Genomic DNA, 13,508 nt, shown 5'->3' on the forward strand with positions numbered 1-13,508 from the left:
AACAAAAAATGTATTGTGTGCACGGAGCCTATATCTATGAACCAGGAGACAGAGCGCCTTCTGCTAGGATCCCATATCCAGAACAGGAGCCTGCGGTGTCGGCTGCAATGAGATCATACATCGCCGGGTCCCATTGTGCATACAGGAGGCTAGGAGGTCAGATCCAGCCCTCGTGGATTTTACGGTAAAGGCAGAGCCAGCGCTATTACAATTACACATACACACATACACACACATACACACCTCTTTCTTACTGTGCGATGACTCCGACAGCTTTAATTTGGCTTTTGTAAAGTAAGCTGCAGGAGAGTCCGGGGAAGCCTGGAGAAAAAAAACAAAAAAAAACAAAAAACAACCAATGAGTACATTAGTGTAATGTAACACTCCTCTGCTGTGTCTTTGAGCACGCTGTTGGCAGTCAGCAGTCTAATCATGAGTTCCCTGTGATCCCCATACGGGTGGGCAGTCACCTGACTGCATTTTTGCGATTTACACAGTTGCACGGATATGTGGTTAAGCCGGCTGTCAGTCAGTCAGTGCTGGTGCACAGTTACAGCTGCCACTATGTACCGAGTGATGATTGACACAGCTCCGGCCGCCCATCTATGACTGAAAGCCTGAGGCTGCCGGAAGGAATAAAGTTAATTTCCTTGCCTGGTCGGGCAACTCTGGAAAGCTATATCCACAGAATAACCCAATATCTGCAGGCTAATAGGGTTTGGGGACATGCCAGGTTTAAAGTTTATTTTAATTTTTTTACTTACATATGTACTATTTTCCTTTACATGCTTTGATCCTTCCATTGACAGTGGCGTTGTCCGCTTCTTCTCAGACACAGCCTGTCCGCCCAAGACTTTACGCTGGATGTAGTGTAAAAAAAAAATAAAAAAATTATAATATAATTATCATATAATTATATATATATATATATATACACACATATATATATATATATATATATATATATATACATATACATATATATACATATACATACATATATATATATATATATATATATATATATATATATATATATATATATATATAATTAAAAATACTAAGTCAAATTTAGGCATTTGTAGGCATTTCGATGGCATGATACATTTGCAGGGATAGCTCCAAGACAGACATTTTTGGAATACCCAAACTGGTAGTGTCCACTTCATTCTCTCTCTTTTGGGTCTATATTTTCTTTATCAGCTCATTCGAGATTATAAATCATTGGATTTTAATAATTGCACCGCAAAATAAATAAAAAAAAAAAAAAAAGTTTTGTATGGATGCACAAGATAGTACGTACAGTCTTGTATATATTTTAGCCCTTACAGGGGCGTCTGAATTCTTTGGTTTGTGCATCATGTAGTCATAGCAGCTTGCACCTGTTCACACTTCCTATATACTATTTAGAGGTGCTGGTCAGTGATTAGGTTTTTGTAGTACATATAGTCTGACATTAGGGGGAGCTGTCACTAATGCTCAGCCATTCCTTTATTCTATGTGGAGGTGCAGGTCAGGTCAGTTTTCTGTAGTATATTATTGGAGGTGGTGACTACATCTTTTTTTCTGTTCTCGTCCCATCAGCACACGGGTGTTTTTAATTAGTGCTGGAACCTACTTGCCCATAAATTTGGAGGCTTTTAGCCTATGACAGGCATAATATTAGGTTAAGGTCCCATCAAAGGAAGGTCACCTTGCTGTGGTTGATGGGTTCACATGAATTTGCTAATTTTTGCGCTAAGTACCTTCATTTTTCAAAGGATATTCCATATAGCATTAATGCAGTTTAGATTTCAAATATTCTATGTTTGCCTATATGTTAGTGCTTACAGCGTGCTACGGTATTCTTTTGTGTATCATGCAGTCATAGCAGCTGGCACCTGTTCACACTTGCTTAACTATTTGGAGGTTCTGGTCAGTTATTTGATTTATGTAGTACATATAGTCTAACATTAGGGGGAGCTGTGACTAAATGCTCATCCAGTCCTCACAGGGAGACGTACCGAGCATTAGCCCAGGTGGGTCACTGCTGTCCCCCATTGTGTAATAACAGCAGGGAGATATAGGTTATGTTCACACTGCGTATCTTTTGGTGCGTTTTTGAGGTCACAAAGATGCCCCTAAATGCATGCATTTTTTTCTCCCAGCAAAGTCTATTAGATTTCTATGTTGCTGTCCACACTGGGCATTTTTTTTGGCTGCATCTTGACTGCGTTTTTGAAGATGCAGCATGTCAAGTCTTTTTGCGTTTTTGAGCCCTTCCAGTCAATAGATTTAACTTAAAAAAAAAAAAAAAAAAAAAAACATTGGGTAAAATGCGGTAAAACCGCATGAGTTTTTGCTGCGGGTGCGTTTTTTGTGGCCAAAAACGTTGCATATTTGTAGTTACAAAAGATGAACTTTGTGAACATAGCCTAAGGTGGGCTTTGCACATTGAGACATCGCAAGCCGATGCTGCGATGTCGCACGCGATAGTCTCCAACCCGGTACAATATCGTGTGATAGCTGGCGTTGCGAAAATTATCGCTACACGAGCTTCACACGCACTCACCTGCCCTGCGACCGTTGCTCTGGCCGGCGACCCGCCTACTTCCTAAGGGGGCGGGTCGTGCGGCGTCATAGCGACGTCACACGGCAGGCGGCCAATAGCGGCGGAGGGGCGGAGATGAGCAGGATGTAAACATCCCGCCCACCTCCTTCCTTCCGTATAGCCGCCGGCGGCAGGTAAGGAGATGTTCCTCGCTCCTGCGGCTTCATACACAGCGATGTGTGCCGCCGCAGGAACGAGGAACAACATCGTACCTGTCGCTGCACCGGCATTATGGAAATGTCGGAGCCTGCACAGATGATACGATAACGACGCTTTTGCGCTCGTTAATCGTATCATCTAGCATTTACACACAACGATGTCGAAAGTGACGCCGGATGTGCGTCACTTTCGATTTGACCCCACAGACATCGCACGTGCGATGTTGCAACGTGCAAAGCCGCCCTAAGGCCCTGTGCGCACTAGAAAATGGAATTTTCTTAAGAAAATTCCTCACCCTCTGAAAGATTACCGCACCTGCGGTAAAAAAAACAAAAACAAACAAAACCGCAAAACGCACCCAAAAACCGCATGCTGTTTTACCGCAATTTTATTGCGTTTTTTCTGCAGGGATAGTATCTGTGTTTTTATGCCTTCAATGCAATAAAAGCACATTGAAAAAAAAAAAAAATATATATAATATAATATATGTGTGTGTGTTGTCATTTCCTTCTTCATAGATAGGTAGATAATAGATAGATAGATATTGGATAAATAGATAGAGGGATGGTTGATAGATATTACAACTTTTATTTCTGATGTGTTTCCTCCCCCAACAGTATTTCTCATACAGCAGTGACCCTGTGGGTCCTTGAGTCTAAGTTCTCGCAGGGTCACTGCCGGTCGGTGACGTCACTCGATTACCGCTTGTGAGGCCGTGAAGTTCTCGCGAGTGGTAATGTGTTGAGATCACCAACAGTGAGAAATGTCCTGGAGTTACCCGTGTAGCATCGCTCACTGAACGAGGCTCCATTGAGCACTGTGTCAGACGCTGCTGGATCAGTACGCAAGCGTCGTGGGACCTTGTGTGGATTACGCCGGACCTGGAGGGTTATTTGGGTATTTTAATGAAGTGGTGAAAGAGGGGGCGTTTTTTGTGTTTAATTTCAAATAAAGGATTTTTCGGAGTTGTGTTTATTTGCTGTCACTACAGATTAGAGATGGCGTGTCATAGACGCTGCCATTACTAATCTTGGACTTCAAGGCAGCTGTGGGCTGCCATTAACTCCTTATTATCCAAACTGCCACCGCATCACGGCAATCGGGATGAGCCGTATAGAGTCCCGAAACTGTAGCATCTAATGGATGTAGTAATTCCGGGCGGCTGCTGCCTGATATTTTTAGGCTTTGGGGCTCCCCATAACGTGGGGCTCCCCATCCTGAGAATACCAGCCCTTAGCTTACCTTGGCTAGTATTAAAATTGGGGGGGGAATGCACGCCAGTTTTTTTAAATTTATTTATTTTACTGTACGATATAGACAGGGGTGGGATTCAGCCGGTTCTGTCGGGTTCTAGAGAACCGGTTGTTAAAATAGCAGCCGGTTCCCAGAACCGGCAAGAAACAGCTGCGGTGATCCGGTTCCCTGCATTTATTTGTGTTAGTGTCTCTTTAAAACACTAGCACAAATGAATGCCCGCACCTCCGCGTTCAGTGGAGCCTGTCTGCTCCCTGACGCGGCGTGCAGAGACGCGCTGACGCTGCAGAGATGGCACGGCAGCGTGGGGAGGTCGCTCCTCCCACTGCCGTCTGTCAGCGTGCAGAGACGAGCCGCGGAGGATGGAAGACAGAGGAGAGCCTGCTGGCGCTTGGAGCAAGGTAGGCGCTCAGAGCCGAAGATACAGGGGAGCAGGGAGATGGGAACTATATGGCGAGAGGGGCCATATGGGACGGGATCAGCAGGGGAGAAGGAGCACAGGAGCACATGGGACGGGATCTGCAGGGGAGAAGGAGCACATGGGACGGGATCTGCAGGGGAGAAGGAGCACATGGGACGGGATCAGCAGGGGAGAAGGAGCACATGGGACGGGATCTGCAGGGGAGAAGGAGCACATGGGACGGGATCTGCAGGGGAGAAGGAGCACATGGGACGGGATCTGCAGGGGAGAAGGAGCACATGGGACGGGATCTGCAGGGGAGAAGGAGCACATGGGACGGGATCTGCAGGGGAGAAGGAGCACATGGGACGGGATCTGCAGGGGAGAAGGAGCACATGGGACGGGATCTGCAGGGGAGAAGGAGCACATGGGACGGGATCTGCAGGGGAGAAGGAGCACATGGGACGGGATCTGCAGGGGAGAAGGAGCACATGGGACGGGATCTGCAGGGGAGAAGGAGCACATGGGACGGGATCTGCAGGGGAGAAGGAGCACATGGGACGGGATCAGCAGGGGAGAAGGAGCACATGGGACGGGATCTGCAGGGGAGAAGGAGCACATGGGACGGGATCTGCAGGGGAGAAGGAGCACATGGGACGGGATCTGCAGGGGAGAAGGAGCACATGGGACGGGATCTGCAGGGGAGAAGGAGCACATGGGACGGGATCTGCAGGGGAGAAGGAGCACATGGGACAGGATCTGCAGGGGAGAAGGAGCACATGGGACGGGATCTGCAGGGGAGAAGGAGCACATGGGACGGGATCTGCAGGGGAGAAGGAGCACATGGGACAGGATCTGCAGGGGAGAAGGAGCACATGGGACGGGATCTGCAGGGGAGAAGGAGCATATAGGATGGGATCTGCAGGGGGAAAGAGGCCATAATGGGATGGGATCTGCAGGGGGAAAGAGGCCATAATGGCATGGGATCTGCAGGGGGAAAAGAGGCCATAATGAGATGGTATCTGCAGGGGAAAAAGAGGCCATAATTGGATGGGATCTGCAGGGGAAAAGAGGTCATAATTGGATGGGATCTGCAGGGGGAAAGAGGCCATAATGGGATGGGATCTGCAGGGGGAAAGAGGCCATGATGGGATGGGATCTGCAGGGGAAAGGTGCCATGATGGGATGGGATCTGCAGGGGAAAGGTGCCATGATGGGATGGGATCTGCAGGGGAAAAGAGGCCATGATGGGATGAGATCTGTATGGGGAAGGTCGTCCGTTCCAATTTTAGCAGGGCTCCTTTACTAATAATTTTTAAAAAAAACTGTAGAAAAATATATCATTTAATACAATATGACTGACAGTGACTGGAACAACTGGTGCTGGACAGGAGAGTGACTATATAGGAGGGGGAAGGAGATTTTACTTTAAATTACTTATATTTTTCAGTTGAGGAAAGTGCGTGAAAATGGGTGTGGTTACAGAATGGGTGTGGTTTTCAAATTGGCGGAGCTTACAGAGAACCTGTTAAAAATTTGAATCCCACCCCTGGATATAGACCCGCCCACCGGCGACTGAGTGACAGCTGTCACACTGCAACCAGTGTGGGGGCGTGTCTGACTGCAACCAATCATAGGCGCCGTTGAGCAGGGAAGGCGTATATATGTTATGAGGCTAATGAGCTGCGACTCCGGAAGATGAAAGCTTCCGCGGCAGCAGTGTGACAGCCGCCGGTGAGTGGGAAGAGCTTGCTCCTACCCCATCGCGCCCGATTCTGGTCCCCATAGACTTTATAGGGAGAGTAGCATCTGGCTAAATAACAGCCCTCCGAATGTACGTTGCTGATTTCTATGCGTCTGTGCATTATATATGTATGTGTTTGTGTGAGTGTGATATGTGTGTATTTTCTTCTCTCTGCTCTATTTCCTCTTCCTCTCCTAGTGACATCACTTCCTTGCAAAACGCAGGGTAGTGATGAACACTGTCCCGAAAAACGCGATATACCGCGGGAATAACGCAATGAAACGCACAATTTGCTACCTGCGTTATTCCCTGCGGTATTTCATGATTACATTACAGTCAATGGTGTAAAATACCGCAGGTACCTGCGGAAAAGGAGTGACATGCTCATTAATTCCGCAACGGAAATTTCGCAGCAAAACCTGTTGGTGAAAAAAAACTCAGTTGTGCGCACAGCATTTTTTTGCTAGGGAAGGACTGCAGCAAGGTTATGAACATTTTCTGCAGCAAAACCACAGTAAAAACCGCAGCGTGCGCACAGAGCGTTAAACTCCCCTCTAATTACCTTGATCATCCCGCTGAAGGAACGCGAGCGGACGTGTTTCTTTCCGCTGCTCAGGTCGGGAGTTTCTTGATTATGCTTGTTAAACTAAAATAGAAAATTCATATTAGAAAAGTAATACTGGTTACTAAATGTATGAACGCAAATATTTAACGTATATACACATACCCAAATGGTGATTTATTGTTGGTAGTTTATGCAGGGCTGTAATAAGCCCAATGGTATGAATAGTAAAATGCTAAAATGTATATATCCAGCAGAGGGCGCCATATCACTGAGAAAAGCAGTTTTCATTGTGATCATCTTGATTGTTAATTTATGCAGAAGGAATGTAAAAAAGAGAGAGAGAGAGCGCGAGCGCGCGAGAGCGAGCGCGCGAGAGCGAGCGCGAGAGAGAGAGAGAGCGCGAGAGAGAGAGAGAGCGCGAGAGAGAGAGAGAGCGCGAGAGAGAGAGAGCGCGAGAGAGAGAGAGCGCGAGCGAGAGAGAGCGAGAGAGAGCGAGAGAGAGCGAGAGAGAGCGAGAGAGAGCGAGAGCGAGAGCGAGAGAGAGAGAGAGAGAGGCTGCAGCCTGAGTCCAACTCTATTCAACATCTATATAAATGGACTAGCAGCAGCTCTAGAGTCCTCCCCCATTCCAGGCCTCAGTCTGCATGACCGAGAGGTGAAGATCTTGCTGTACGCAGACGACCTCCTGCTGCTCTCCCCAACCGAGAAAGGCCTCCAAGATAGCCTGGCAGTACTGGAAACATTCAGCACCACATGGGCGCTTCCCATCAACCAAAAGAAGACCAAAGTCATGGTGTTTCAGAAGAGGAACCAGAACAAAATAAACACTCCCTCCTTCACATTAAATGGCTCCACGCTGGAGAAGACCAGCAGCTATACCTACCTCGGTCTGGAGCTAAGCAATAACGGGAGCCTCAAGCAAGCAGCAGAAGCCCTGAAAGGAAAAGCATGCAGAACCTTCTACGCCATCAGAAGACAACTGTACCACCTCAAACCACCTGTGAGAGTCTGGCTCAAGATATTTGACGGGATCATCACCCCTATACTGTTGTATGGCAGCGAGGTATGGGGCCCAGTGACCTACCCAGACCACACAAAGTGGGATTCCAGCCCAACCGAAGTCTTCCATCTGGAGTTCTGCAAATATCTCCTCCAAGTCCATTGCAGCACCTCAAACATAGCCTGTAGGGCAGAGCTGGGCCGATTCCCCTTATGGTTCACTATACACAAGAGGGCGCTATCACACCAGGCGCACATACAGAACAGCAACCCTAGCTCCTACCATCATAAAGCCCTGCTGAGCCGGAGCCCAGAGCAAGCCAAGAACTGCGGCAGCCAAAGTCAGCAACACACCCTGATAAAAGCCCAAATAAAAAAGATCTCTGAGAGCTGCAAGATGCAATACATAGAGGACTGGAAGAGTGAATTAGAGAACTCCCAGAAACTCACCATCTACCGGTCACTGCAAAGGGACTGCACTCTGGCCCCATATCTGGAAAGGTTACGCCACCCCAAAGACAGGCAGACCCTGAGCCTGTACAGACTGAGTGCCCACAGCCTAGAGGTGGAAACAGGGCGGCACCGACAGACATACAAGCCGCGGGAGAACAGACTGTGCCAGCACTGCCAGCAGGGGGCTCTGGAGGACGAGACGCATTTCCTGCTGCACTGTGACAAATACTCAGCAGTGAGGGGCTCCCACTTCCAGAAATTTACCACCCATACCCCGGGCTTTCCATCCATGGACGAGGACATGAAACTCCGCATCCTACTGGGGGAAGAGTAATCAATGGTGGCGATCGCCGCCGAATATGTCACCACATGTCATAAGCTGAGGAGAACCTAAGACCCCTAAATGGACTTTCAGAGCCCAAATTGTGCCCCCAACTCCCCATAACCCTGATCCCCTCCCACCACACTTACTGTATTTCTCCTGCTTTGGCAACACTAATTGTATTTTGGTCCTGCCAATAAAGCATATTTGAATTTGATAGAGAGAGAGAGAGAGAGAGCGCTAGAGAGAGAGCGCTAGAGAGAGAGAGCTAGAGAGAGAGCTAGAGAGAGAGCTAGAGAGAGAGCTAGAGAGCTAGAGAGAGAGCTAGAGAGCTAGAGAGAGCTAGAGAGAGCTAGAGAGAGAGCTAGAGAGCTAGAGAGAGAGCTAGAGAGAGAGCTAGAGAGAGAGCTAGAGAGAGAGCTAGAGAGAGCTAGAGAGAGAGCTAGAGAGAGCTAGAGAGAGAGCTAGAGAGAGCTAGAGAGCTAGAGAGAGCTAGAGAGAGAGCTAGAGAGCTAGAGAGAGCTAGAGAGAGAGCTAGAGAGAGAGCTAGAGAGAGAGCTAGAGAGAGAGCTAGAGAGAGCTAGAGAGAGCTAGAGAGAGCTAGAGAGAGAGCTAGAGAGAGAGCTAGAGAGCGCTACAGAGAGCGCTACAGAGAGCGCTACAGAGAGCGCTACAGAGAGCGCTACAGAGAGCGCTACAGAGAGCGCTACAGAGAGCGCTACAGAGAGAGCGCTACAGAGAGAGAGCGCGCGCGAGCGAGAGAGAGCGCTACAGAGAGCGCGCGCGCGAGAGCTAGAGAGAGAGCTAGAGAGAGAGCTAGAGAGAGAGCTAGAGAGAGAGCTAGAGAGAGCTAGAGAGAGCTAGAGAGCTAGAGAGAGCTAGAGAGAGCTAGAGAGAGCTAGAGAGAGAGCTAGAGAGAGCTAGAGAGAGCTAGAGCTAGAGAGAGCTAGAGAGAGCTAGAGCTAGAGAGAGCTAGAGAGAGCTAGAGAGAGCTAGAGCGAGCTAGAGCTAGAGAGAGCTAGAGAGAGCTAGAGAGAGCTAGAGAGAGCTAGAGCTAGAGAGAGCTAGAGCTAGAAAGAGCTAGAGAGAGCTAGAGAGCTAGAGAGAGCTAGAGAGAGAGCTAGAGAGAGAGCTAGAGAGAGAGCTAGAGAGAGAGCTAGAGAGAGAGCTAGAGAGCTAGAGAGAGCTAGAGAGAGAGCTAGAGAGCTAGAGAGAGCTAGAGAGAGAGCTAGAGAGAGCTAGAGAGAGAGAGAGCGCTAGAGAGAGCTAGAGCTAGAGAGAGCTAGAGAGAGAGCTAGAGAGAGCTAGAGCGAGCTAGAGCTAGAGAGAGATAGAGAGAGCTAGAGAGAGCTAGAGAGCTAGAGAGAGCTAGAGCTAGAGAGAGAGCTAGAGAGAGAGCTAGAGAGAGCTAGAGAGAGAGCTAGAGAGAGAGCTAGAGAGAGATAGAGAGAGCTAGAGAGAGATAGAGAGAGCTAGAGAGAGCTAGAGAGAGAGCTAGAGAGAGCTAGAGAGAGAGCTAGAGAGAGAGAGAGCTAGAGAGAGCTAGAGCTAGAGAGAGCTAGAGCTAGAGAGAGCTAGAGAGAGAGCTAGAGAGAGCTAGAGCTAGAGAGAGCTAGAGCTAGAGAGAGCTAGAGCTAGAGAGAGCTAGAGCTAGAGAGCTAGAGAGCTGTCATAAGCTGAGGGGAACCTAAGACCCCTAAATGGACTGTCAGAGCCCAAATTGTGCCCCCCAACTCCCCATAACCCTGATCCCCTCCCACCACACTTACTGTATTTCTCCTGCTTTGGCAACACTAATTGTATTTTGGTCCTGCCAATAAAGCATATTTGAATTTGAATTAGAGAGAGCTAGAGAGATAGAGAGAGCTAGAGAGAGCTAGAGAGATAGAGAGAGCTAGAGAGAGAGATAGAGAGAAGGAGAGACACACACACACATACATATATATATATATATATATATATATATATATTACATACATCTATATCAAATTCAAATTCAAATATGCTTTATTGGCAGGACCAAAATACAATTAGTGTTGCCAAAGCAAGAGAAATACAGTAAGTGTGGTGGGGTTATGGGGAGTTGGGGGGCACAATTTGGGCTCTGACAGTCCATTTAGGGGTCTTAGGTTCCCCTCAGCTTATGACATGTGGTGACATATTGGGCGGCGATCTCCACCATTGATTCCTCTTCCCCCAGGAAGCGGAGTTTCATGTCCTCATCCATGGATGGAAAGCCCGGGCTATGGGTGGTAAATTTCTGGAAGTGGGAGCCCCTCACTGCTGAGTATTTGTCACAGTGCAGTAGGAAATGCGTCTCGTCCTCCAGAGCCCCCTGCTGGCAGTGCTGGCACAGTCTGTTCTCTCGCGGCTTGTATGTCTGTCGGTGCCGCCCTGTTTCCACCTCTAGGCTGTGGGCACTCAGTCTGTACAGGCTCAGGGTCTGCCTGTCTTTGGGGTGGCGTAGCCTTTCCAGATATGGGGCCAGAGTGTAGTCCCTCCGCAGTGACCGGTAGATGGTGAGTTTCTGGGAGTTCTCTAATTCACTCTTCCAGTCCTCTATGTATTGCATCTTGCAGCTCTCTGAGATCTTTTATTTGGGCTTTTGTCAGGGGGTGTTGCTGACTTTGGCTGGACTGGCTGCCGGGGTTCCTGGCTTGCTCTGGGCTCCGGCTCAGCAGGGCTTTATGATGGTAGGAGCTGGGGTTGCTGTTCTGTGTGTGTGCCTGGTGTGATAGCGCCCTCTTGTGTATAGTGAACCATAAGGGGAATCGGCCCAGCTCTGCCCTACAGGCTATGTTTGAGGTGCTGCGATGGACTTGGAGGAGATATTTGCAGAACTCCATGTGGAAGACTTCGGTAGGGATGGAATCCCACTTTGTGTGGTCTGGGTAGGTCACTGGGCCCCATACCTCGCTGCCATATAGCAGTATAGGGGTGATGACGCTGTCAAATATCTTGAGCCAGACTCTCACAGGTGGTTTGAGGTGGTACAGTTGTCTTCTGATGGCATAGAAGGTTCTGCACGCTTTTCCTTTCAGGGCTTCTGCTGCTTGCTTGAGGCTCCCGTTATTGCTTAGCTCCAGACCGAGGTAGGTGTAGCTGCTGGTGTTCTCCAGCGTGGAGCCATTTAATGTGAAGGAGGGAGTGTTTATTTTGTTCTGGTTCCTCTTCTGAAACACCATGACTTTGGTCTTCTTTTGGTTGATGGGAAGCGCCCATGTGGTGCTGAATGTTTCCAGCACTGCCAGGCTATCTTGGAGGCCTCTTTCAGTTGGGGAGAGTAGCAGGAGGTCGTCTGCGTACAGCAGGAACTTCACCTCTCGGTCATGCAGACTGAGGCCTGGAGTGGGGGAGGACTCTAGAGCTGTTGCTAGTCCATTTATATAGATGTTGAATAGAGTTGGACTCAGGCTGCAGCCCTGTCTGACCCCACGGCCCTGTCGGAAGAAAGCCGTCCTCTTTCCGTTCACCTTCACGCTGCACCGGTTCTCAGTGTATATCTATCTGCATATGTACATTATATTATATATATTCACACACACATATATTATATATTTATACATATACACATACATACATACATACATACATACATACACAAATACAGATATATACATATATATCTCTATTTTTTTAAAAAAACTACTTTTCATCACTTGTTCCAGATTTAAAATGAATCTCAAATGACTATTTTGCTTCTTTAATGGGCTTTGTTAGAAACTCTTCAGAAACTTGTGAGGTGCCATAAATCGCTGTAAGGTAATGTAATGTAAGGGCATTGTTAATGATATGTCTCATTACTTAATGCACCCCGTTGCTGCCTATTTGCATGGTGTGTAAATCCTCAACATATAAGGATGATATGGCAGGCACTGACTGTATGCCGGAGTGGGTGCTCAATGGTAGAAGATTAAATCAATGGAAGAAAATACCATGGCGCATCAAATGTCAAGATGAAGTGGCTTGTAAATTACTGTATCTTGACATTTGACGCACTACAGTGTTTTCTTCCATTAAATACTGGACATGACAGTCATCCGCCACATGGAAAGCGGCAGTCGCGGGCGGTGCGGAGACAGTGGACAGTGCAGTGATTGGTGGCCGCTGTCGCGTGTCAGGCACAAGTCTTCCAGATTGATAAGCGCTCCCGTACACATGGGGCCGCACCTGTCGGATCAGCTTCTTCTTCTTGGCAGAATCTGGCATATGGTGGACGTGTTGAAACAACTCTCTCAGCGCTTCCTCGGTGCGGCGCTGCGTCAGCTCCTGCTGAGACGTGGAGGAGGAGGGCGAGGATACCAGCCGACTTCTTTTCTGGCTTTTTAGAAACTTAAATTCGTTGTGGGTTTGAGAAGATAGAAGCTCCAGGTCGTCCTGCGGGAACAAGACGGAGGGAAGGAGTCAACAACAGCATCTCCAAATCGGTGCACAATACTTAAAAATATGTTTAATTAATCGTCCGAATACCGTTTTTTCAGATCTAGAGCGCCACAAAAGTTAACTTACAACCTCCTGTCTACGGCCACCACTAGGGGGAGCCCTGCAGTTACAGACTACAGGACCAGCATGCTGCCCGCAAGGAGAATTTAAAGGGTTATTCCAATCTTAGTCATTTATGGCCAAGACAGGAATAACCGACCGCTCTGGCCATAGGAGGTCCGGACTAGTAAAGTAGCGGAGCAGAACAGGCCATGCCCTGTGCGGAGAGATGGCTATTCCAGTCTCAGCCGTGTCCTACTGTGTGCATGAATATTAATCATGGCCGCCCCTACAGCGAGCTGTTCATGTTACCATTTTCTTCCTGAAGCTAATCAGCTTGGATATATATATTAAATTAATAAATATATATTTCATTAGCTGATGATGTAACATATGGAAATCTTTGGGCTGGATCCAGCTGCCGAATTGCCCGACTGGCACTTTTATATGTCGCACAGGCTCTGCCGATTCTCAGCAAACGCATCTCTAAATGAGACATGAGAGCGAATGCAAGCCATAAAATAAAAAAAACAAAAAAAC

At 48.0% G+C, this 13,508-nt stretch overlaps 1 protein-coding gene across 1 annotated transcript in view; it reads right to left on the reverse strand.

The window, feature by feature from the left end:
• ARHGAP19 (Rho GTPase activating protein 19) overlaps nucleotides 1-13,508 on the reverse strand; it is a 119,637-nt gene that overhangs the window by 7,140 nt on the left and 98,989 nt on the right. The window contains exons 9-12 of the mRNA XM_075348379.1: nucleotides 12,657-12,863; nucleotides 6,710-6,793; nucleotides 765-860; nucleotides 244-321 (exon numbers count right to left, since the gene is read on the reverse strand). Coding sequence (XP_075204494.1) covers nucleotides 244-321; nucleotides 765-860; nucleotides 6,710-6,793; nucleotides 12,657-12,863 — 465 coding nt within the window. The remainder of the gene's footprint in view (nucleotides 1-243; nucleotides 322-764; nucleotides 861-6,709; nucleotides 6,794-12,656; nucleotides 12,864-13,508) is intronic.

The sequence above is a fragment of the Anomaloglossus baeobatrachus genome, chromosome 5 (assembly GCF_048569485.1).
Source record: "Anomaloglossus baeobatrachus isolate aAnoBae1 chromosome 5, aAnoBae1.hap1, whole genome shotgun sequence".
NCBI classification, from domain to species: domain Eukaryota; kingdom Metazoa; phylum Chordata; class Amphibia; order Anura; family Aromobatidae; genus Anomaloglossus; species Anomaloglossus baeobatrachus.